The following is a 27,673-nucleotide window of genomic DNA, read 5'->3' as shown; positions in this document are numbered from 1 at the left end:
TAAAACATCTACAGCATGAATTGCTATTAATACTTTTGAAGTGGAGTGCAAACTAAACTTATGCCTCCCAAAAAGTTAAAGCATTGAAATTGTAAAATAAGAACCCCACAAACATTTTTAATGATTTATTTTTTCTTCAATAAAAGATCCAAGAATCGTTATTGTAAAATAACTGCATGGGAATAATCCATTTTCCATCTAAGTGGCCAACCTGTCACAATATGAAAGATTAATACAAGTGAAACTGCGAGCTACTGCTCACTGATGATTCTCCCGCCGAAAGTGGATAATATTAATAGTGTAAAAATATGCAAGTATTCGGTAAACAGGAAGTTGTAAAGTGATGAATCTGAAAATGCATCACACGGTATAGCTGACTTATATAAATCCTGAAACCACATTTCAGAAATCCTTGTAATGTAGTTCCTGAGAAAAATGTGACGAAATTTTCAAATTGGCTATCATGTGTAAAATCATACAAGTGTTCGGTAAACAGGAAGTTGTCAAGTGATCAATCTGAAAACACATCATACGGTATAGCTGACTTAGATAAACCCTGAAACCAAATTTCAGAAATCCTTGTATTGTAGTTCCTGCGAAAAATGCGACGAAAAATATTCATGGGACGGATGGACTGACGGACTGACAGAAGGACAGACAGAGGTAAAACAGTATACCCCCCTTTTTTAAAGCAGGCGTATAATAAGCACTTTGGAATTTTTAAGCTAAATATCAAATGCCCAGTCAAAAATTAAGTAGTCTTGGCTACTGTGTTTATGGTTCCCTCCTTTTTGAAATGATTTCCTAGGTGAAAGAGAGTATACCATACCCTTTGTTTTGTCTGTTTATGGTTTAGTCTCTCCTCCTCTAAGTACAATGTCAGATCAGAAATCTGTTGCTGTAACTGTGATATCAAAGAATCTCTGAAAATAATAGAACAGTCAAATTAATAAACATTTCTCAATGATGGTGAAATCTGTTTTAACATTGTCCAGACCATGTAGGTTGCCATGGTGGGTAAGGACCACAGATTAGCAAGTTAAGGTTATTATGTGGTTGTTGGGTTGCTGTCTTGTTGATATATACCCCATATTTCCTTTAATTCCATAAACATGATCGTAGGATAGAATTTTCTACAAATACGGAAGGAAAGTATAACCAGTATAGATCTGATAGCACCCACAGGTTAACAAAGTGACCATTTCAGATTAACTGGCCCTTGATTTAAGGTGAGGAAACAATTGATTTCATTTTTACAGTTTTCTATAAGCATGATTTTTTCCAAGTTGAAATTTCTTTTGAATAACAAAAATGCATTTTTCAGACAAGGTCAATTGGATTAAGAATAATTGTATTTTTTATCAGAGAAAACATATGACATTGTAATATATAATTACCTTTCATTGTCAAGCTTCTTTCTGAAAAACAGAGAAAGAGTCACATTTAGTAACCAGCATAAATAATGTACTGCATTAATAAAGTCCTCATATTTTGCTAGTCAAATAAGTCATTTCTATTGTTGAAAATCTTAAGCTGACTCTAAATTTGTTTTGTAGTTTCATTGACATATATCCAATGTTTCTACCCCTCTCCTTATATTCATATTTAATTGAGAAACAAATCCCATCTAACTTCCATTGGCTTTCTTTACAATCCAAGGTACCAGTACTCCAATATCTGGTTGATTGATTATAGAATGTTAGATGAATGTCCAGTGGCAAATGTTTAATGCATGTCAGGATATTTCATATAAATAGAAGAATGACATACATGTTTTATCAGTTGTCACGATTACTTATATATTATTTAAAATCTTTAATGAAGTCAACCTTTTTTTACAGAATGGACAAGCAGAAAAATAAATAGAGCTTTGGATTGTATTTTTATATAGACATTCATTTGTCTATTGTTGAGGACCATATATGCTCACTCTAGATGACATTAGATTCATTTTTTTATGTTTATATTATAGTGCTCTGTCTCATTGAATTATTCCTAAACATAATTTCTATAATAATTAACAGTGATCATGCAAAATTGTTTATGTGTGTTAAAATGATACCAAAGACAATTCATGGTTCAATTTTTAGAAATGATATTTGAGAACAATCTCGAAAAAACAAAAGACCTCATAAAGATCGGCATGCAAAGAGAGAGAATATGATCAAAAGCTCAAGTGAATTATCTTGGTTAAAATTATCCGTGAAAATAAAACAAAGCAAAGCAGTTTAATATTTAGCTTTCATAAAAAGCTGACAAATAAAAAACACAATTTTAATAATAAACCCATCAGGCCTTTCATAAAATTAAATTTGTTTGCTGTATATTACAAGTTACTGGACAATATTTTTAAACGTTTTTCATCACTCAAACTTTACTTTCCTGTGATAAATTTTGAGAGCTGTGTTTTCTTCTGATATATATATATAGTTCTTTAAATAACATTTTTTGGGTATCTCCTTTAAAATTTTAAGATGTCCCCAGTACACAGATGCCCTATCTGCACTATCATTTTCTATGTTTAGTGGAAATTGGTGAAAATCTCTAATTTGGCATTAAAATTAAAAAGATCATATCATAGGGAACATGTGTTCTAAGTTTTAAGTTGATTAGACTTCAACTTCATCAAAACCTACCTTGACCAAAAACTTTAAACTGAAGTGAGACAGAGGGACATATGAACGAAAAAATGGACAGACGCACAGACCAGCAAACATAATGCTCATAAATGGGGTATAAAAAATCAAACTAAAATATTCCAAGTCTTATCTTAACGATTAAAGCCAGATGAAGCACGCCTCTGGGTGCAGTATTTTCTTGCAGAAACAGCAAACAAAGATTATTTTAAGCTTGGTCATAGATATTTCGTATATTATGTATTTATAATACACACAAACTAGATCACCTTTCAGATTAACAACAGCAGGCTATAAGCAAAATTGTTTTCTGATTAAATAAGATTCATAATAAAGAAAGTTTCCATTTTAAAAGTATATATATATGTATTTAAAAATAGAAATATATTTAACAGCTCTACATTTTAATCAGTTATTAAAGTCTTAACCACATATCCTGGTTTGTCTTATTGTTGAAGGCTGGATCATCATCATCATCACTGGCTGTCTATAATTGTTTATATTCACTTCATTTGTACTTGGGTGGATAGTTGTCTCATTGGCAATCATTATACCACATCTTCTTTGTAATATATGCCGATCTTAACTGGGACTGAATGAGTATGTGTTGCAAAATTTTCCAAGAAAGATGCTAAGAAATGTAAAAATATACAATGATCACCACAATTTAAATCAAGTGCCAAGTAAGGAATATGACATTTGTTTACCCTTTGATCAATTAGCTTTTAGTTTTGCCATTTAATAAAGTAATAATTAGGATCTTCTGTTTTGAATTTTCTCTGAAGTTTTTTTGTTTTGGTTTCACTTTCTTCTAAAATAGGTTACTAAAGAACGATGTTCTTTACCATATATGCTTCAGGCTTTAGGATTATTTTCATGTTTCTTATCTTTGCTCTTTAATTGTATTTATTTGAAAATAAATTCATTATAGATACCAGGATAAAATTTTGTACGCGGATGCACATGTGGTAAAAAAAATAGACACATCATTGACGCTCGAATCAAAAGAGTTGAAAAGACGAAACAAAGTATGAAGTTGAAGAACTGTAAGAACTAAACAGACATTCATTCTTGTAACTCATATTATAAATGTTTTCTTAAACAATGTAATACATAATAAAAAGTAATAGAGAATAGAATACTTTATATATCTATTTGTCATATATGTCATATAGTATAGACTGGTGCGAGGGCATGTGTTATCATCGTTTGTGAAGAATTTGTTATAGTAAAAGAAAACATCAACATTTCTATAACTTACCTGGGCCCTGGACTGCATTAAAGGAAAATTATACATAAAAATAATTAAACATATCAAAGGGTAGATAACTCCTCTAAGAAATAATGTCTATGATCTTGTTAGTGACTGCTTTTGACAAATATTATCTGGTAAGTTTATGTAATCAAAAACAGGCTGGGTAACTATAACCATTTTTAAATCTTATATATGCATGATGGGTAATATTTTAAAAAGGATTCACCAAAAAAACTTGTGAAGAATTTCAAAGCCCTAAATTTCATTTTAGGGTAAAAACCATAGGATTTAACTAAAGTTGTATTGCGTTGTATTTTCAGCTTGGCCCCACAAAATACATGTAATTGATAAATTTTCCTAGCAATGATTTTCTAAAGTAATAAAGATGATAAATAAGTTTGTAAGTTATTTAACATATAATATGCATAACAGACACCCCAAAAAATATAATTGTTTCTACGATGATTTACATAAGACAATTGAGAAAATTACATTAAAAACAACAACACCTGTAAATTACTGTGTAGTAATTGTTCATTTATGTTTACATGTTGTGCTAGCAAGCCTTGGTGGCATCTTAAGGAACATAATTTCTATTTCTAATCCCGGGGCTTGAAAACACGAAATCCAGAGGTCCAGAACTTAAGTTAGTTTAATCCCGACATCATCAAATCCCAAAAATATAATTCCCGGATCCCGAAATCCTGAGCTTAAAAACACCCGATCCCGGAGTCCAGATAAAGGTCCTATTCCCCCTCATAAAGACAATACAGCTGGAGCTTGTGATACCCATGAAAAAGTCACACTCCATATCAGACAGGTCGTGAACATATTTTTCCACTGAAACATTATTTGAATTTTGTTTGTTTGATTGTTTAGTAAAACTACAAAACTATACAAACTAATAATTTATCAAATTGTTTTTGTTAATTCTAAAGTAAATATTTATTTCTATTTTCTAAGGAATCTAATCTTTAATTTAAATACACTAAAGAGCCTGTGTCACACACCTAGGTCTTAGTTAAATTTGGACCAGTAGTTTCAGAGTATACAATGTAAGTTTAACTGAAGACAATGACAGATGACAGACGCCAAGTGATGAGTATTGCACACATGGCCAGGTGAATTTAAAAAGGAGAAGAGCTAAGGAACAGAGGTCAAATTTGAGGACAATACAATGACAATATGATAACTCACCGAACAAGTGTTTTACGCTTAGTACCAATATATGTGTATCTACTATGTAAAATGAAATACTGATCTAGTGGGCTGAAGCAGATTATCTATTTATATATTCTTAGCTAAATAAAAATATTTTTCTGGGATGCAAAAATTCACTTTGTAAAAATATTTTGTTTGTGGTCAAGAAGTAGTGGATACAGTGGCGGATCAAGTGGGGGCCCTCTCAAGACATGCTTCAATGATTTCTCATATAATTAACCAAACTAATCCCAGAAAAGGGGGGACCCACTCTAAATCCACCTCTGGTTTATATGCAAAAATGACCACATGCACTTTAATTTAGAAAAATATATTATGAACTGATAAAAGTTCTTTAGACAAGGATAAATTGTCAGTGTTGAAGCTGTGTATATATAAGTCTGGGTAAGGTATGTGTGCTATATATATCTTTTGACAATGATATTGTAAAGCAGGTTACTTTCACAGGTGTAAAATTTGACAATGTACATTGAATTAAGTATAAGATATATTTTGGCGGTTTTAATTTTGGCGGATTTAAAAATTATATCAATACCTTTGCATGTGCACTTTTGAATTGGTGGAATTCATTTTGGCGATTTTTGGTTCTATCTGTGAAAATAAGCGAAAATTTACACCCTGTGAAAATAACCCCTTTACAGTTACTTCAATCGTTATAATCCACACACATACAATGTGTTCTGAAGTGCTCCATTTTTTAAAGATGAAAATATATCAAAATACAAAATCTTATAAATTGGACAGTCAATATTTGATATTAAATCTTAACAAAAGGTAAATAATACAAGATGGCACTGTTGTTATGGTTACCTGGCACTTTCTTCTTCTGGAGGTTCAAAGAACTCATCTTTGATTGTCATGGCAAACTTTGTTTTACTTCTGGACAAGATATATCCTGGACCACAAACAAACGGTACCATGGGAGGCTACAAGTATAAAATAAGGAATACAATATGACATACTTCTAGACAAGATATACCCAGGACCACAAACAAATGGTACGGACGGACTGACTGACTGACGGACGGATGGACGGACGGACGGACTGACAGACAGAGGTAAAACAGTATACCCCCCCTTTTTTGAAAGCGGGGGTCTAATTAAGGAACCAATGAAAATAAAGGAATCTTCAGTATCTAATTTTATTTCTCTGTTTATCTGTCTGTCTGTTTGATGAAAAGGTATGGTAATATACTAAATGCATTTGACATACAAAATTATAAGCCTTGGGTCTTGAATGAGTCTAATAAACAACTTGGTTATTTTAGGTGTTTCTGCTTGAGCGCACATTAAATACAATGTATCATTAATACTGTATAATTCTCTGTTAATTCATAAAATGTTTAGAACTTTTGAAATACATAGGTTTTTCTACCCAAAGACTTTGATGGCCCAAGCCAGATGCAACACAAATTTTTGATCTTTTTTTATTTTTAATGTTTTGGGACTCCCTTGTTTCTATCTAGCTGATATGTCGTAACAATGTTATATAAATGCATGTTTGTAAATTCAAGTTTTAAAGCTGGTTTTCTTTCTGAGATAATTGGTCATGTCTCTAATGATTATCATTTTATCAAATTTTAAACTTATTAATCTCAATACAAAGATATTTATAGGTAGAAATGTTTTTTTTGTTGTTGAATTAAATATTATACCAACATCTAAGTTTTTCTGCCATGGTGGAGGTCTTGCTCTCTTGAGAGGCATGTGGTTCTCTAAGTTGTGTCTTCTGGTCGGTTCATGTTCTACCTGGGAAACTCGGTCACACCTGAAACAATAAAATATATCATCATACAAAATCTTATAAATCTTATAAATCTATGTTCACTGTTCATGCTGTTTGTTTATAATTATCATTTGTAAAAATAAATGGGGAGAAGATGTCCCTGTTAGCATATCATATAAAGTTATAAAGGAACATAACTGAAGAACAGTAAAACTGATGCTATCCAAATTTGTACTTGATCTGTGTTTTGTGGTAATAAGTATTGTGTATTAATTCCATAACATTTTGTTGAAGCAATTTTGTTTAGAGAACAGAAACGAAAATTTCAGCAATTTTTCAATTTATAAAGGAGCATTACCTCTAGAACATTTAAAGTGACATCATCAAAATTCAAACTTGATCTGTGTTTTGTTGTAATAAGCATTTTGATGAACAAAGGTTAAATTTATAATAAACTGGATGCCTCCTCCACTGTGGTGGGGGCATAAAAATTTAAGAGCAGTTGTTGGATAACAAATACACAGAACACAACTTTTGTAATGGTTCCATGAAAAACCAATGTCTCCCATGAAATTGATACTAGATTAGTGTAAACTTATAATATTGACTGTCAAAACATAGATTGCAAGTAAATTATCATTAAATTTTTACTCCAAATAATTATTTATTGATCACAGTGAGTGAGTGAAACTTCTGTTCAAGTTTTAAATAAATCTTTGAAATTTTATTTTATGATTTCATCCATATCTTGTATACATGTGGATTCTCAAATGGACTGAGGTACCTTTTTTTTAATATCTTAAATTTATTTATATTGAAACTTAAACATTTTCTTTCAACTATGTTTTAATATCCTTAAGCTTTGTACATATATATATCTACTTCTTAACTTAGATTTTTTAATAGCAATACACAGTGATATTCTAGTCTGCTATGAATCAAAATATTTATTTATGAAAATACATCAAATAATGAAATTCAATCTGATCAAATATGTAAAATTTCAAAAGTTTTATAATAGCTTATAAATCTGTTCTTTTATACAAAATCAGTGTTCCAACTCATTGGCTAGTAAAACATTGTAAAATGAACTGCCATTTTTGAATTTATATTGAAGATTAAACTTTAAAAGAGTGTTTAACAGAGAGTTTAATGAGGTACAGATATAATCATATCAATGTATTGTCATGTGACTGTAGAGATATAATCATATTATGTATTGTCATGTGACTGTAGAGATATAATCATATCAATGCATTGTTATGTGTGAAAATAGAGATAAACTTGATTGAAAAAATACATACATGAGAGTGAACAATAAGTATGTTATAACTTTTAATTGTCATTGGATATGTTCATTGACTGATTCTAGTTATATAATCTAAAATGGGGCTTCCTTCCCCTTTTCATTTTCTCTAATTTTTTCGATCATTTAATTATAATTTGAATTTTGACTAAATAATGAATAAAACTATATGTGCGGTATATGTCAATGAGAAAACAATCCACAAAACATCATACACTGGGATGTTTATTTATTTTGAAGTTTAACAACGGCATTATATGAATAATTCAGAGGCGGATTTAGAGGGGGGGCCCAGGCCCCACCTTTTGGTGAAAAAAATTTTGTTGCTTATATAGCGAATCACTGAAGCGTGACTGGAGCGGGCCCCCTCTTAGGTCAGTCAGTGGGCCCCCACTTATGAAAATTTCTGGATCCGCCACTGTAATTAGAATGATATGGGCCATTTATGGAGTAATTAATGTCTGTAAGAAAACAAAAATCAATGACACAGCCTTTACACATAGGTTATATGAATAACTGTAATGATTCAGATATACACTATACAAGAATGTGTCCACAGTACACGGATGCCCCACTCGCACTATCATTTTCTATGTTTAGTGGACTGTGAAATTGGAATAAATTCTCTAATTTGGCATTAAAATTAGAATGATCTTATCAATGGGAACAATCCCCAAGGGTGACTGGGGTATAGAAATATGGTCACTTGGTCTTCTCCCAACCGGCAGTAAAACGCTTGCCGAAGTGGGGCGTCCGCTTGGCTGTGCGGGATGTATCAAGTTCGCAGTCACGTCCGGTCAGAAGGGGGACGTTAAATCCGATGTCTCGTGTAAAGAGAGTGCCACGCTCTTTGCACGTTAAGAACCCTTGCAACAACTCTTTGAGTGGTCCGTAGGTGGCCTGTTGCAAGGCAAAATTTCTGTCCCTATCCAATATACCCTCTTTTCCCAGTGGCAGTCCAAATTTCTCCGACCATCATCCTAGATGGCCTCTATTACAACAACCTACATATTGTATTTATTGTTAACTTGTTCTCGTCCTGAATATGCATGAAATATTTGCCACTGGACGTTAAGCAACCAACAATCAATCAATCAATCAATGGGAACATGTATACTAAGTTTCAAGTTGATTGGACTTCATCAAAAACTACCTTGACCAAAAACTTTAACCTGAGGAGGGACAGACGGAAGAACGAACAGACGGACGGACGGACAGACAGACAAACGAACAGACAGACAAACGGACGCACAGACCAGAAAACATAATGCCCCTCTACTATCGTAGGTGGGGCATAATAAAAAAGAAGATGTGGTATGATTGCCAATGAGACAACTATCCACAAAAGACCAAAATGACACAAATACATTTATTAACAACTATAGGTTACCGTACCGCCTTCAATAATGAGCAAAGCCCATACCGCATAGTCAGCTATAAAAGGCCCTGATAAGACAATGTAAAACAATTCAAACGAGAAAACTAACGGCCTTATTTATGTAAAAAAATTAACGCCATGCTTATTAAAAGAAATGTAGGACAAGTGAACATTGACTTAGATCATCTGGTTTAATCTGTTACCCTTGTACTGTTAATCTTTTAATCAGATAAAACTGGTTACAATAACTCTCTCGCTGATTTAACTCTGTTATAAAAATTAATAGGTATAACCATTTAATCAGTATAAACTCTTAATCTCGTAGACATAACGTTACTGCTTAAAAAAAATGGGTCAAAAGTCTCTCCAGATAATAATCATAATATAAATCAGTAGAATTAAACATTAGAATTTCAGGCAGTGAGTTTTAACTGATTAGTGTGAATTTTGCTGAGAACAAATTTTAATGTAGTAGTGTAATATGCTAGGCATACTAGGTGAACTCATATTCTGATTTTTGATACATATAACTGTATACCGAATTTCCTAAAATCCCAATAAGCAATCTTCCATTTATTATTTAGGATTCATTCTATTCATTGTAAAAGTTAAGTGACAGAAAAGGCTGATAAATGGATAAGGGGATTACAATATAGCCCTTAAACTTTAAGAGTTGGAGTATATTATTGAATATCCCCCCCCCCCCCCCCCCCCCCCCCCGATTTAGGTAGGCTTCAAGTTGCTCAATGTTTTTATATGGTGTTGTACGTACTGCTGTTTGTTTTTGCCTTTTTTTAAGCCATGGTGTTGTCAGTTTATTTTCCACTTTGAATGTCCCTATGGTATCCTTATACTTTTTTTTTTTTTTTTGTAATAACATTTGAAACACGTCAGGTGCCACATTTGGAGCAGGATCTGTTTTACTTTACGGAGCACCTGTGATCACCTCAAGTGGGGTTTGGTTTGTGTTGCTTATGCAGTGTTTAGTTTTGTTGTCTGTACTGCTGTTTGTTTGCCTTTTTTTAGCCATGGTGTCAGTTTATTTTCTGTGTTGTGTTGTGTATACTGCTGTTTTTGTTTGCCTATTTTTAGCCATGTTTTTTTGTGTTGTCAGGTAATTTTTCCACTTTGAATGTCCCTATGGTAGTCTATACCCCTCTTTTAGTAACATATATTCTACTACATACTCATTATTAGTTAAAACTGCAGCTGCTGTTCTTGGTCTGTTAATTCTTGATGAAGTACCTAAACTACTACGGGAAGATCTATTGTAACTTGATGGCGTGGATCTGAAATAAAGAATAAAAAGTAGAGATAACCTTGCAGTTATATGGGATCTGAAATGATAAAAGGGAGGTAATCTAGTGATTCTCATTGGTCCAAAATTGCTTCTACCATTCCTCTGGTCATGATTGTAGTTGTCTGACATTGGTAACCACATCTCTATATTTTATACTGTTAAAAGTTATAAATAATCTACATTTTTAACTTTCAAACTATACTTCAACAAGCATTCTGAGAGTATTGCATGGCCATACATAGTTCCCTACCAGTTAGAGAATAATTGTACTGGAACAATATGCTAACTTGATCAGTATAACTTTTCATGGTGCAAACTATATAACAAATATAAGGACTATATCTGTTAGCATGACGAAAAGTGTGGAAAACTGATTTTTTAAGTGAAATTGCTAAATCAAAGTACCAAAACTCTGCAGAAAATAGTTGTTCGGAACAAGATTTAGACTTGATCTATATAAACTTGTCATGATAATATAATACACCAATTATCAAATCAAATCAATATCAATTATATAAGCGTGACGAAAAAGTGCAGAAAACTATATGTTTGAGTGAAAGTTCAAGGACCATAACTCTGCACAAAATATCAGACCGGAACAAAATTTAGATTTGATCTGTAACTTGTTGTGATAGAACAATATACCAATCATTAAATCAATATCTTTAAGCGCAACAAATTAAGTGTGGAAAACTAAATATTTGAGTGATTTTTTTAAGTCCAAGGACCATAACTCTGCACAAAATATCAGACAGGAATAAATTTAGATTTGATCTGTAACTTGTCATGATATAACAATATACCAATCATTAAATCAATATCTTTAAGCGCAACAAATTAAGTGTGGAAAACTAAATATTTGAGTGATTTTTTTAAGTCCAAGGACCATAACTCTGCACAAAATATCAGACAGGAAAAAAATTTAGATTTGATCTGTAACTTGTCATGATAGAACAATATACCAATCATTAAATCAATATCTTTAAGCGCAACAAATTAAGTGTGGAAAACTAAATATTTGAGTGATTTTTTTAAGTCCAAGGACTGTAACTCTGCACAAAATTATCAGACAAGATCAAATATACTTGATCTGTATATTTGTCAGCATAAAACAATGTACCAAATATCAAATCAATATCTTCAAAAACAAAGAAAAAAGTGTGAATAACTGATTAGACAGACTGAACCTTATACATTGTAATTGGCACCTCCTTAAATGATGGAGGTGACCTTGAATGCTTAGGTGGCAGCACTCAGGGTCCATCATGATACTTACATATGAACTCCAGTAACGTATTGTAATACTGTATGTCTGTTACTGCTCTCATACATAGTATGGGACCTCCCTAAATTATGGAGGTGACTACTAGGTGGCAGCACTCAGGGTCCATCATGATACTTACATATGAACTCCAGTAACGTATTGTAATACTGTATGTCTGTTACTGCTCTCATACATAGTATGGGACCTCCCTAAATTATGGAGGTGACTACTAGGTGGCAGCACTCAGGGTCCATCATGATACTTACATATGAACTCCAGTAACGTATTGTAATACTGTATGTCTGTTACTGCTCTCATACATAGTATGGGACCTCCCTAAATTATGGAGGTGACTACTAGGTGGCAGCACTCAGGGTCAATCATGATACTTACATATGAACTCCAGTAACGTATTGTAATACTGTATGTCTGTTACTGCTCTCATACATAGTATGGGACCTCCCTAAATTATGGAGGTGACTACTAGGTGGCAGCACTCAGGGTCCATCATGATACTTACATGTGAACTCCAGTAACGTATTGTAATACTGTATGTCTGTTACTGCTCTCATACATAGTATGGGACCTCCCTAAATTATGGAGGTGACTACTAGGTGGCAGCACTCAGGGTCCATCATGATACTTACATATGAACTCCAGTAACGTATTGTAATACTGTATGTCTGTTACTGCTCTCATACATAGTATGGGACCTCCCTAAATTATGGAGGTGACTACTAGGTGGCAGCACTCAGGGTCCATCATGATACTTACATATGAACTCCAGTAACATATTGTAATACTGTATGTCTGTTACTGCTCTCATACATAGTATGGGACCTCCCTAAATTATGGAGGTGACTACTAGGTGGCAGCACTCAGGGTCCATCATGATACTTACATATGAACTCCAGTAATGTATTGTAATACTGTATGTCTGTTACTGCTCTCATACATAGTATGGGACCTCCCTAAATTATGGAGGTGACTACTAGGTGGCAGCACTCAGGGTCCATCATGATACTTACATATGAACTCCAGTAACGTATTGTAATACTGTATGTCTGTTACTGCTCTCATACATAGTATGGGACCTCCCTAAATTATGGAGGTGACTACTAGGTGGCAGCACTCAGGGTCAATCATGATACTTACATGTGAACTCCAGTAACGTATTGTAATACTGTATGTCTGCTACTGCTCTCATACATAGTATGGGACCTCCCTAAATTATGGAGGTGAATAGGTGGCAGCACTGCAGCAGAAGTCATTTTTATAATTGCACTTTAACTTAGAACTACTGCTATATTCCAGTTTATAAATGTTAATCTTTGTAACATCTTTTGTCAGACTTCATTATAAAGTGGTATTACATAGTTTATTTGAGTTAACAACAGAACATATTGCTGGGGTAAACACTAAGCTTTGAGACAGAAATCCAACAACAAAAATCTTTCTTTCCTGAAAGATAGCGCTATCAAAATATCATTTAGAATAAGAACAAATATTTCTATTATGATACAGAAAAAATCATTTGCTTCCCAACATGAATAAATTAATAAGTTATCTCATTTCAAATAGTTTCACATCCATTGAATTCCTTTTACACACACCATTATAATTTTTTAAAAGATCAACTTAAACATCCTCCGAATCCTTGAATAGAATTTTAAACTTGTTTTTTCTTCTTCCTATAAATCATAACATATTTGACTTCTAATGATTTAATCCTTGAACAAACTGTCAAAACATAAATATTTACAAGTAGTATTTGAATTCAAAACTTATATCCATAAAAAATGTGTTGAGTATAAACACTTCAACATGTTCAATGTTAATAAAAGCAGTTTTTTGTGTAAACATCATTCATGCATTTTATACATGATATAAACACTTTTATAAATATTTATGCCAATCAAACTACATTAGTATCATTTGAATTCAAAACTTATATCCACAAAAAACTTGTAGAGATCTGATGAGTAGATCACTTCAATGTGTTAATGTTATTAAATGCAGTATTTTGTGTAAACATCATTTGTGCATTTTAAATGCTTTATACATGATATATAAACTGACTTTTAGTTAATACAATATATTTCTGATTTGAATATTTAACATATTGATCATGATCACAGTTGACGGTTTTAAGTCTTTCTTTGTCGAAGATATTATCTTAAATATGGTTTCCAAAACTTATATCCACGTAAACTTGTAGAGTTCCGAGTAGATCACTTAAATGTTACAATATGAAATGTTTTTTGTTAACATCATCCATGCATTTTCTACATGATATATAAACACTTTTAGTTAATACAATATGTTTGTGATTTAAATATGTATTGATCTCGACTTCTCTCTATGTCACAAATATAATCTAAAATATTGTTTCCAATCTATGTTGACACAATCGTCACTTTTTAAATTCATTTATTAATTTCAATACAACTCTATGACCTAAAACACTAAATTTAAATTCCACTGAATACTTTATCATAAATAAATAAAACGGAAAAATTATATACAAGTAGTTTGAACCGTATTTTAAATGTCAATGTCAATTGTTATTGAGGTATTGGTTTTCATTTATATAATATTAAATAAGACTTAAAATTTCTATTACAAATCTGTGAACTTAAAGTTTCTATTACAAATCTGTGAACTTAAAGTTTCTATTACAAATCTGTGAACTTAAAGTTTCTATTACAAATCTGTGAACTTAAAGTTTCTATTACAAATCTGTGAACTTAAAGTTCCTATTAGAAATCTGTGAACTTAAAGTTCCTATTAGAAATCTGTGAACTTAAAGTTCCTATTAGAAATCTGTGAACTTAAAGTTTCTATTAGAAATCTGTGAACTTAAAGTTCCTATTAGAAATCTGTGAACTTAAAGTTCCTATTAGAAATCTGTGAACTTAAAGTTCCTATTAGAAATCTGTGAACTTAAAGTTCCTATTAGAAATCTGTGAACTTAAAGTTCCTATTAGAAATCTGTGAACTTAAGTTCCTACTAGAAATCTGTGAACTTAAAGTTCCTATTAGAAATCTGTGAACTTAAAAGTTCCCAATAGAAATCTGTGAACTTAAAGTTCCTATTTAAAATCTGTGTTGAATACCAAAATTCTACATCCTACATCCACATGCTCAATGTTATTATCCAGTAAATGTAACAACTCCATCAAATAGTCAAACAGATTAATTTACACTGAAAAGTTCTTAGTAAGTCCATATTTGTATTTTATTGAAAGTAGACACCCATAGGATTGCAAAAATACATTTATGAAAAAAAAAGTTAAATACTTTAAAAATCACGAGTCAGCTTCCTTAATATACACTGAAAGGTTCTGAGTGAGTTTATATTGTTCAAAAGAATTATTACATGAATGTCACTTATAATTCCATCAAATAATAAAGCATAAATTTTTTTAAATACAGTAAACAGTTTGAGTCAGTATATATCGTTCAAAAGAATTATTACACCAATGTCACTATTCCATCAAATAAAGCAGATTTTTTTTTTAAATACAGTAAAAAGAGTCAGTTCTGGGTAAGTCTTAAGTACAATTTTTGAAATTTGTTAAGATTCCACATAATCACTGAAAATATAATTTTTTTAGCTGTCAGTAATGTTACGAATTCTCTTATAAAAATGAGATCATGTGACTATATCAAACTAGATTAATTTTAGAGTCAATTTAATGAACAATCAATTTTTTAACCATGCCTGTGTCAATCGTGATGTCAAATCGGCAAAAAAAGACTAAAACAAAATAATTCATGAAACAATTTAATCAACTTTAGAAGTGATCCAGTAAAATTCTGTTAAAGCTCAGACTGACTAGAGAGTTAAAATCAATAAAAGAAAGCTTTAAAAAACAAGAGGCTCTTGAGTGGCTGAATCGCTCACCTTGATTTTTTAACATTTATCTTTTGTTTTAAGAGTGTAAGTGCCCAATTAACTTGTAGTTTGTTTTTTAAACAAATTGTGTAAAATTGTCAGTCCTAACTCTTTTAGGGGTCAATTGACAATTTTGGTCATATTAACTAACTGCTTTGGTTTTTAAAATATAAGCCAAAAACTACATTGTACCCCTATGTTCTATTTTTAGTCATGACGGCCATGTTTTTTGACGAAACCGAAAATAAAACACAAACTATATTCTAGATACCCTATTAAGGATCATTCAGCTAAAGTTTTGTTGGAATTGGTTCAGTAGATTTAGAGGAAAAGATGTTTGAAATAGTTTACACCAGACACACAATGACGACGACAATGACGACGACGACAGACACCAACGGCCCTTGGAACAGTGAGCTAAAAAGTGACCTCAATCAATAAAAAAACAAATAAGTCCCAAAGAGTTTAAGTTAAGCCTGGTTCCACTGTATTTGCCAAATCTGTAAGAATTTCCACTTGGGAAATCAGATTCTTAAATAACAAATTATGGTTACCGGTTAAATAGCATAACAGTTTATATCTATTATAACAGTCTCATTTAAAACTCTTTATAAAAAGCAATTTGTAAATAGTTATTATAATTTTATTAAAATCAAAATGATCTTTAAAACGCTCCACCAACAAAGTAGCAATTACAAATATAAAATGTATAATGATTTTGATAATGTTCAAACTTGAACAATCTGAAATCTAAACTTCAAATAACTATAATCATCTGATTAAATTTAATCGAATGATTAAGAAATTTAAACGATGCGTTAGCACTAACGACAAGTTGAACAACAGACCCCAGTAATACAATCAATTACTTCTTTGAAAGAAAACAAAAATAATATCACTAATATTTCATCTAATATCAATATTATATCCATTTAATTATAATCTCCTTTTTTTTTATAAAAAAAGATTCATTCTTTGGACTATTATTTTGACTGATTATTAAATCAAAATTTTAATATTTTTAATTTATTAAAAAGCACTTCTGAATTTTCTACTAGTTCTTTATTATTGGTTAAAAGTATTATGTCAATAACATTGAATAAGTCTGAGTTATGGTTGACATACTGTTCACACTTGTCACTAAGCTGAAACTTAATCTTCAACTGTCACTTGCATGAGAGTTTATGATTTTTAACAAAATAATAATTTCATAACTTTAATTAAATAAATCATATATATCATATCATTTACAAAACTTCTAAAATCAATATTCTTCTGATTCAATGTCTACATGTTACACATACTTGTACGTGTGTTTAGACAACTATGACTATAATAAAGAAGAGATTTAACTTTTTCAGAATGCATGTTATAGACACTTATCAAGGGGAGATAACTCTTCTGTGTTTTTAAAAGGGGAGATAACTCTTTTTTTTAATAGGGGAGATAACTCTCTTTATTTTATTAGTCATATTCTACATAAAGACTTATCACTCTTTTCTGAGAATTAAATTAATTAAAAGCTGTGGAATGATTTTCAATAATACGACTCTCCACAAGAGACCAAATGACACAGAAACAGCTATAGGTCACTGAACAGCCTTCAACACTGAGCAAAGCCTGCATGTTTGCCTATAATATATATGCAGCAGATATATTCATTTATAAAAAAAACCTTTAAAATGCAAATCTTATTTTTATTTCATTTTAGGTACAGTATGTACTGTGGATTCATTTAAAAGTATCTGGTATTCCAATTTCATGGATTTTGTGTTTAGAGGAAACCACAAATTCAAATAATTTAAGGAATACACATTTTAGTACCCATGTGCACCAGAGCTCTGCATGTGAACATTAAATTGAAATCTTAGCTACAAAATACATGTACAATGTCTTTAGATATAAAACTTTAATATAAATCAATACTGTGAGTGACTTTCAATCTCAGACATTTTTAATGAGATTTTCTATTAAGTTTCATTATTAATAACATGTTTAGTAAATTGTTTAAATCAATGCTATTCTTCTTAACCATCTTTAATGATCTTATAGAGAATTTTAAATATTTGCTACAAAGAGGTCTTATACATGCAATTGTGTAATGAATAATAAAATTGGTAAATTTGAAAATGGTGATTAATAAAATTAATAATATAACATGTATAATGAGCACTGTGGGTCCTTGTCTACATAAAATAAACTGTTAAAACAGAGATATCTCTCCCCAGCATGTAATTTCGATAGTATATAATAAGAATGTGTCCATAGTACTATCCTTTTCTGTGTTCAATGTCACCTTCAAATTGGGGTCATAACTATAAATGGGCTTTTAAATTAGAGAGATAATAGCAAAGGAAACGCAGTGTACGAAGGTTCAAGTTGATTGGGCTTCAACTTCAACTGAAACTTAGTGACCTTGACCAACTTTAACCTGAAGTGGGACAGACATACGAATGGATGAATTGAGCCACAGACCAAGAAACATTATATATGCCCCTTTGTAGGGCATAAACATAGCAATTCTTTAGCCAAACATATTTATACTATAAATTTGTAGAAAATTCACTTAAACTGGTAATTAATGGGGCTGCAGTAATATTTGTCTCCATGTTAAAGACAGTGGCCGATCCAGGGGGAGAGTTCCGGGGGTTGGAACCCCCCTTCTTTTTGGACGATCAATGCATTTGAATGGGGACATATAGTTGGAACCCCCCCCCTTTTTGTCCTTGTTTGGGAATCCCCATTTTTTTAAATGGGCTGCATCTGCCCCTGGAAGACCTCACATAGACTTTGAAATGAAGAACAACATCGGGATACAAGCATTGTTGCTCTGCTATTTGTGTTTTCTGTTGTGAATCAACTAATGGTCACTTGGAGCAGATATAAATGAAAATCAAAACCCACATGCACACCTTTTTATGCTCATGAGGCGTAAAGCAAACACAAATCATTCATTCAATATATATACAAACCACCAACAAAGGGAAAACTTTCTAGCATTCAAAATGTAGGGGGTTATTTGGAATTTACCTATATTCCCTAATGTAATGGGACAGACAAATTGAGGGACATACAGTGGTAAATCAATATGCCCCCAAAGTTTCAGTTGTATGGGCATGGCGGCATACAATATAAATTTTGATTATCTTAAACAAAAAATTTCTTTAAATAGTTAGACATCTAACACTATCAATACTTTTTTTGGACATTTTTACAATGTATATTATTATAAACAACAGACATAATCTAATGTTCATCTTTGAGGGATTTAACATAAATTTCAACCTTTACGAGAATAATAAGTAAAAATCATCAATATATGTATATACTTTTAGGTTTCAATTCTATAAAGAAACAGAAGCAACTTTTTTGTTGACTATAATAAAAAGATGTGGTATGATTGCTAATGGGACAACTCTCCAAAAGAGACCAAAATGACACCTACAATTGAAAAAAAAATATATAACCAAGATTTTCTCCAAATTTAATAAATTATTACACTTACCTATTTGATATATTTAAATGAAATACATGCAGCTGCACTGCCAGATTTTTAAAGGATTATAATCAATACTCTGTATTTATACCTTTACCAAGATAAAAATCTTCTAACAAACTAAACAAACAGATATTGTTCTTACTACAGGTTATATAAACTGAAGAAAACTAAGAATGCTTTGTTTGAAATGCAAGTCAATTAAACTGTGAAAAACTTCCAACTTTTACAGAAAATAATCAATTAGTCATGTTTAAGGGGGAAAACTTTATATAAGATTGACCTAAAACTTTATGTAATTAATCATTTTATTTAGGACAAGAAATTTTACAGAAACTAATTATATGTTCTTAACACTGGCATCAAATCATGTTAGATGGAAGGAGTTCGTCAATGGCTATGGTTCCCGGAGGAGCCAAGGGCCAGAGTTACTGTTAATTTAAGTAAGTACAATTTTGGCTGAAACATGACTTTTAATTGATTGGTCTTGGACTTGAATGCCAGTTAAATCAGGACTCTTACCTATTATGTCTGTTTGATTTGGTACACACATCGTTGTCAATATAATGAATGTATGGGGCTGTCATACAAGAATGAGTTTAATCTAGCTATAAACCAGGTTTAATCCAACATTTTCTACATAAGAAAATGTCTGTATAAGAAAATGCCTGTACCAAGTCAGGAATATGACAGTTGTTGTTCATTTGTTTGCGCTTTTGATTTTGCCTTTTGGTAAGGGACTTTCCATTTTGATTTTTTCCTCTGAGTTCAGTATTTTTGTGATTTTACTTTTTTCTATACCATGGTAGCAATTTTTTTTTTATATTGATTGATGAAGTCTCAGGGAGGGTATCTATACAAAACAATGTATATACCTTCTAGAGGAAAATTAGACATCATAGTTAATATAGAAAAAAGTTGAACAAATTATAACAAGAGGCTGTCACAACGACAGCAAACCGGATTTATTAATATTTATTTGTGTCCTGGCATTATCACAAGAACCATTACTGATGAATGTTGAAAGTGAAAATCGGCAATATCAAATTTGACCTCCATTTTGTCATCAGTATCAACATATTAAAATTTGAAAAGCTTAGATTGAATGGTTCATGAGAAAATGCAACAACGTGAATGGAAACGCCATTTTACAATTTTTCAAGAACCATAACTCCTGAACGGTAAAAGTCAAAATCGTCATTATTGAACTTGACCTCTATTTTGTCATCAGTAGCAACATATAAAAATTTCAAAAGCTTTGGTTGAATGGTTCATGAGAAAATGCACGGACAGGACTGGAAACACCATTTTTCAATCTTTCAAGTACCATAACTCCTGAACGGTAAAAGTCAAAATCGTCATTATTAAACTTGACCTCTATTTTGTCATCAGTAGCAACATATAAAAATTTCAAAAGCTTTGGTTGAATGGTTCATGAGAAAATGCACGGACAGGACTGGAAACACCATTTTTCAATCTTTCAAGTACCATAACTCCTGAACGGTAAAAGTCAAAATCGTCATTATTGAACTTGACCTCCATTTTGTCATCAGTAACAACATATTAAAATTTGGGAAGCTTTGGTAGAACAGTTCATGTGTAAATGCATGGACACGACTGGAAACTCCATTTTTCAATCTTTCAAGAACCATAACTTCCGAATGGTAAGAGTAAAAATCGCCATTATTGAACTTGACTTTCATTTAGTTGTCAGTAACAACATATTAAAATTTTAAAAGCTTTGGTTAAACGGTTCATGAGTTAATGCACGGACAACATTTGATTGCCGCCCGCCTTACATCCCCAAATCAATAACCGACATTTTTGTCACAAAATTGAGAATGCATATGGGGAATGTGTCAAAGAGACAACCTGACCATTGGACAGATAACAGCAGAAGGTCACCAACAGCTTCAATGCAGTGAGAACCGCACCTTGATGCATCTTTCAGCTGGCCCCTCAACAAATATATATACATACTAGTTCAGTGATAATGGACGTCATAAATTGGTTTTGAATTCACAACCTCAGCATTGACAGCTGATTACTTATAGACCATTCAAAATTTTCACCAGATTCAAAATACTCCTACATAATAAGAATATGCACATCTACATTGTAATTTTGTCCTCATTAACTACACAGTTTCATGAAATTCAGTTTTGTGGTTTCCGAATAAGTGGGGTTGCAATAACAAAATGTTTCAGACTTTATTTAGGCCATTATTCTTAATTCACAGGGGCATAACTCCTAGAAAGAAATTTGAATAATTTCCTGTCTAAACTTTAATGTACATCAACATAGTGTATCCTTATTATTAAAATGTTCCATGAAATTATGATGTGTTGTTTATATATAAGTTTGAGTTGTGAGATATTTTCCCCATATTTATCTTAAAATTAAAAAAAAATATTACTAGTTTATACTTACAAATAATTCATTTTGGCAAGATTAGTATAAATAAATCCTCTCTTTTATTGTGAATTTTATATAGAATTCATCTTGGTTAGAATTTTAAAACAAGTATCCATATTTCTATCTGAAATCTAGGTATATACTAATCAATTTACTTCAGGTAAAATCCAGGTGAACTTAATTGTTGATATGTTTACATGCAGAGATACTTTGATTAAACTGACAAAAAATGTCCCACACTTGGGTCCACAAACTTGAATCGTGTCAGAAAGTGTAAGCTTGTGTCAGAGAACTAATCTCAGTTTGTCAAAGCAGGAGTGATAACTCCATGGTCAGTGTAAAGCACGACTCGATACATCCAAGCTCATTGTCAAAGCCTGAGTGAGATGCAAGCTCTTTTTTGAAATCCAGAGCGAAACCATGCAAGCTTATATTCAAACTTTTAAAATGAAAAAAAATATTCCACAAAATGCGCTGGCAATTAGATTTTAAATTCTTGTTCTTTTAAATTGTGAAATTATTTGAATTTAATTTGTCCACAGTCATAAATTCAATAAATTCCTAAAATGAATTAAATAAGAATAAATAATATACAAAACATCAAAGCATTTACACTCTGACATGGTATTTGTTTACAGTAAAATCAAATCATAAAAACTAAACATGTTTGAAGGCCTTACTTTAACCTATAATGGTTTAATTTTTAAATTGTTATTTGGATGGAGAGTTGTCTCATTGGCACTCACACCACATCTTCCTATATCTATTCAGCAATTATTAAACTGAGATATTCATTTCCTAACAAAATTCACATAATAATAAATGTCAATAAATGTCATTAAATGTGTATAATTGTAGCTGTCAAAAGATTACATGAGTCATTAAAAGTCATTTTATTGACTTATATATGTTCAACCTCTTTATGAAAAATAATTAATTTCCAATTACATAGTTTGCCTTATTATGGTGTGTTAGAGAGGTTTAATTTCCTGCTAACCTCTTCCACCCGATTACTAACAAGGGTCTACACTTTTTAGATTTATAGATTATCGTTGATCATCTCATTGAGATTGATTTTGGAAATTTCTCACTATCCGTTATGGCAAAAGTGAGAACAGCAATTGAGTTGAGATGACCAATGATAACCTGTGTATTATTAACCTACATGTATGACAATTAATTGTCAATTTCATATCAATGATGTGCCCCCTAAGTTTCTAGCAATAATTTTCATATCACACAACCCAGCTGAGAAAGGAAAGTATGACAGCAAGATCAAAGGAAAATTTACAAAAAAAAAGCAATACATTGTAATACATGTAGTAAATATCAGATTTAAACCAACTAAGTTTCTCTGTTGACAATGATATCTGATGTTTATAGTAAATTAACAACTTTTGTATATATATTTTTTTTTTATATAGTAGCAGAATAAAATGTGTACCAGTCTTGTTATGAATTATGTCAGAATGGTATTTCAAATTCAATACATCACTTATAATAGTCAACCATAAGTTTATTACACACTTAACAGGATTAACTTAATAAGGAGATGCAGTACGACTACCAAAAAGACAACTATCCACCAGTCCAAATGAGGTGGCTTTAAGCAACTATAGGTTACTGTACAACTTAATAATGAGCAAAACTTTGGGTGCCAACAATTACAAAATTCTCTTCTTTTTTTTTTTTTTAGAAAAGAAATTTATGGTATAAATGTTAAATGTTTCCATTGCTAAATGACTAAGCTTTTTATTCAATATTACATAGAAATACATACTTAGATTCTCTTGGATGTATTTCAAAAGTAAAGAATTCAAAAGAATAGATAATACCAAGAAACAATGATTAGGGTATGTACAAATATGGCTTACACGAAAACTTACAATAAATTGTCAAAAAATATCGATTTCTGCAAAGTTAAAGCATACAATTTATAATACCAGCAGAAAATTCTGTTTAAATAAATGCATTAAAACAGAAAGGTTTATAGATTACCTTTTATAAAAAGATATATCAGAAGAGATTAAATATTGACTGAAACTTTCACAAATTGTAAATATTGGCTGAGGTTATCTTATTCCAAACCTTTAGAACATTTGATAAAGATTGATTACATACAGAAGAATATTTATCATGGCATTCAACTTAAATAAGTGTGCAAAAGCATGTTTGGTATTAAAATGTTGTAACAGAAGAATATTTATCATGGCATTCAACTTAAATATCTGTGCAATAGCATGTTTGATATTAAAGTGTTGTAACAGAAGAATATTTATCATGGCATTCAACTTAAATAACTGTGCAATAGCATGTTTGGTATTAAAGTGTTGTAACAGAAGAATATTTATCATGGCATTCAACTTAAATAACTGTGCAATAGCATGTTTGGTATTAAAGTGTTGTAACAGAAGAATATTTATCATGGCATTCAACTTAAATAACTGTGCAATAGCATGTTTGGTATTAAAGTGTTTTAACAGAAGAATATTTATCATGGCATTCAACTTAAATAACTGTGCAATAGCATGTTTGGTATTAAAGTGTTTTAACAGAAGAATATTTATCATGGCATTCAACTTAAATAACTGTGCAATAGCATGTTTGGTATTAAAGTGTTTTAACAGAAGAATATTTATCATGGCATTCAACTTAAATAACTGTGCAATAGCATGTTTGGTATTAAAGTGTTTTAACAGAAGAATATTTATCATGGCATTCAACTTAAATAACTGTGCAATAGCATGTTTGGTATTAAAGTGTTTTAACAGAAGAATATTTATCATGGCATTCAACTTAAATAACTGTGCAATAGCATGTTTGGTATTAAAGTGTTGTAACAGAAGAATATTTATCATGGCATTCAACTTAAATAACTGTGCAATAGCATGTTTGGTATTAAAGTGTTGTAACAGAAGAATATTTATCATGGCATTCAACTTAAATAACTGTGCAATAGCATGTTTGGTATTAAAGTGTTGTAACAGAAGAATATTTATCATGGCATTCAACTTAAATAACTGTGCAATAGCATGTTTGGTATTAAAGTGTTGTAACAGAAGAATATTTATCATGGCATTCAACTTAAATAACTGTGCAATAGCATGTTTGGTATTAAAGTGTTTTAACAGAAGAATATTTATCATGGCATTCAACTTAAATAACTGTGCAATAGCATGTTTGGTATTAAAGTGTTTTAACAGAAGAATATTTATCATGGCATTCAACTTAAATAACTGTGCAATAGCATGTTTGGTATTAAAGTGTTTTAACAGAAGAATATTTATCATGGCATTCAACTTAAATAACTGTGCAATAGCATGTTTGGTATTAAAGTGTTTTAACAGAAGAATATTTATCATGGCATTCAACTTAAATAACTGTGCAATAGCATGTTTGGTATTAAAGTGTTTTAACAGAAGAATATTTATCATGGCATTCAACTTAAATAACTGTGCAATAGCATGTTTGGTATTAAAGTGTTTTAACAGAAGAATATTTATCATGGCATTCAACTTAAATAACTGTGCAATAGCATGTTTGGTATTAAAGTGTTTTAACAGAAGAATATTTATCATGGCATTCAACTTAAATAACTGTGCAATAGCATGTTTGGTATTAAAGTGTTTTAACAGAAGAATATTTATCATGGCATTCAACTTAAATAACTGTGCAATAGCATGTTTGGTATTAAAGTGTTGTAACAGAAGAATATTTATCATGGCATTCAACTTAAATAACTGTGCAATAGCATGTTTGGTATTAAAGTGTTGTAACAGAAGAATATTTATCATGGCATTCAACTTAAATAACTGTGCAATAGCATGTTTGGTATTAAAGTGTTGTAACAGAAGAATATTTATCATGGCATTCAACTTAAATAACTGTGCAATAGCATGTTTGGTATTAAAGTGTTTTAACAGAAGAATATTTATCATGGCATTCAACTTAAATAACTGTGCAATAGCATGTTTGGTATTAAAGTGTTTTAACAGAAGAATATTTATCATGGCATTCAACTTAAATAACTGTGCAATAGCATGTTTGGTATTAAAGTGTTTTAACAGAAGAATATTTATCATGGCATTCAACTTAAATAACTGTGCAATAGCATGTTTGGTATTAAAGTGTTTTAACAGAAGAATATTTATCATGGCATTCAACTTAAATAACTGTGCAATAGCATGTTTGGTATTAAAGTGTTGTAACAGAAGAATATTTATCATGGCATTCAACTTAAATAACTGTGCAATAGCATGTTTGGTATTAAAGTGTTTTAACAGAAGAATATTTATCATGGCATTCAACTTAAATAACTGTGCAATAGCATGTTTGGTATTAAAGTGTTTTAACAGAAGAATATTTATCATGGCATTCAACTTAAATAACTGTGCAATAGCATGTTTGGTATTAAAGTGTTTTAACAGAAGAATATTTATCAAAGCATTCAACTTAAATAACTGTGCAATAGCATGTTTGGTATTAAAGTGTTGTAACAGAAGAATATTTATCATGGCATTCAACTTAAATAACTGTGCAATAGCATGTTTGGTATTAAAGTGTTGTAACAGAAGAATATTTATCATGGCATTCAACTTAAATAACTGTGCAATAGCATGTTTGGTATTAAAGTGTTGTAACAGAAGAATATTTATCATGGCATTCAACTTAAATAACTGTGCAATAGCATGTTTGGTATTAAAGTGTTGTAACAGAAGAATATTTATCATGGCATTCAACTTAAATAACTGTGCAATAGCATGTTTGGTATTAAAGTGTTGTAACAGAAGAATATTTATCATGGCATTCAACTTAAATAACTGTGCAATAGCATGTTTGGTATTAAAGTGTTGTAACAGAAGAATATTTATCATGGCATTCAACTTAAATAACTGTGCAATAGCATGTTTGGTATTAAAGTGTTGTAACAGAAGAATATTTATCATGGCATTCAACTTAAATAACTGTGCAATAGCATGTTTGGTATTAAAGTGTTGTAACAGAAGAATATTTATCATGGCATTCAACTTAAATAACTGTGCAATAGCATGTTTGGTATTAAAGTGTTTTAACAGAAGAATATTTATCATGGCATTCAACTTAAATAACTGTGCAAAGCATGTTTGGTATTAAAGTGTTGTAAAAGAAGAATATTTATCATGGCATTCAACTTAAATAAGTGTGCAAAGCATGTTTGGTATTAAAGTGTTGTAAAAGAAGAATATTTATCATGGCATTCAACTTAAATAAGTGTGCAAAGCATGTTTGGTATTAAAGTGTTGTAACAGAAGAATATTTATCATGGCATTCAACTTAAATAACTGTGCAAAGCATGTTTGGTATTAAAGTGTTGTAACAGAAGAATATTTATCATGGCATTCAACTTAAATAACTGTGCAATAGCATGTTTGGTATTAAAGTGTTGTAACAGAAGAATATTTATCATGGCATTCAACTTAAATAACTGTGCAAAGCATGTTTGGTATTAAAGTGTTGTAAAAGAAGAATATTTATCATGGCATTCAACTTAAATAACTGTGCAAAGCATGTTTGGTATTAAAGTGTTTTAACAGAAGAATATTTATCATGGCATTCAACTTAAATAAGTGTGCAATAGCATGTTTGGTATTAAAGTGTTGTAACAGAAGAATATTTATCATGGCATTCAACTTAAATAACTGTGCAAAGCATGTTTTATATTAAAGTGTTGTAACAGAAGAATATTTATCATGGCATTCAACTTAAATAAGTGTGCAATAGCATGTTTGGTATTAAAGT

At 31.0% G+C, this 27,673-nt stretch overlaps 1 protein-coding gene across 4 annotated transcripts in view; it reads right to left on the bottom strand.

The window, feature by feature from the left end:
* Positions 1–27,673, bottom strand: part of LOC134695389 (cingulin-like protein 1) — a 54,824-nt gene that overhangs the window by 19,300 nt on the left and 7,851 nt on the right. Inside the window, exons 1-7 of one of the 4 annotated variants that reach the window (XM_063556627.1) lie at positions 21,911–22,109; positions 10,710–10,811; positions 6,772–6,880; positions 5,923–6,038; positions 3,898–3,909; positions 1,398–1,418; positions 830–923 (exon numbers count right to left, since the gene is read on the bottom strand). In XM_063556627.1, the coding sequence (XP_063412697.1) occupies positions 830–923; positions 1,398–1,418; positions 3,898–3,909; positions 5,923–6,038; positions 6,772–6,880; positions 10,710–10,811; positions 21,911–21,921 (465 nt within the window). In that variant the 5' untranslated portion in view covers positions 21,922–22,109. Of the gene's footprint in view, positions 1–829; positions 924–1,397; positions 1,419–3,897; positions 3,910–5,922; positions 6,039–6,771; positions 6,881–10,709; positions 10,812–12,098; positions 12,199–21,910; positions 22,110–27,673 lie in introns of those variants that run through there. The other 3 variants (XM_063556626.1, XM_063556623.1, XM_063556625.1) reach the window with 3 other exon arrangements.

This window comes from Mytilus trossulus, chromosome 13, assembly GCF_036588685.1.
Source record: "Mytilus trossulus isolate FHL-02 chromosome 13, PNRI_Mtr1.1.1.hap1, whole genome shotgun sequence".
Taxonomy (NCBI): Eukaryota; Metazoa; Mollusca; class Bivalvia; order Mytilida; family Mytilidae; genus Mytilus; species Mytilus trossulus.
The sequence above is the reverse complement of the archived record's forward strand: the minus strand, read 5'-3'. Positions and strand labels throughout refer to the sequence as shown.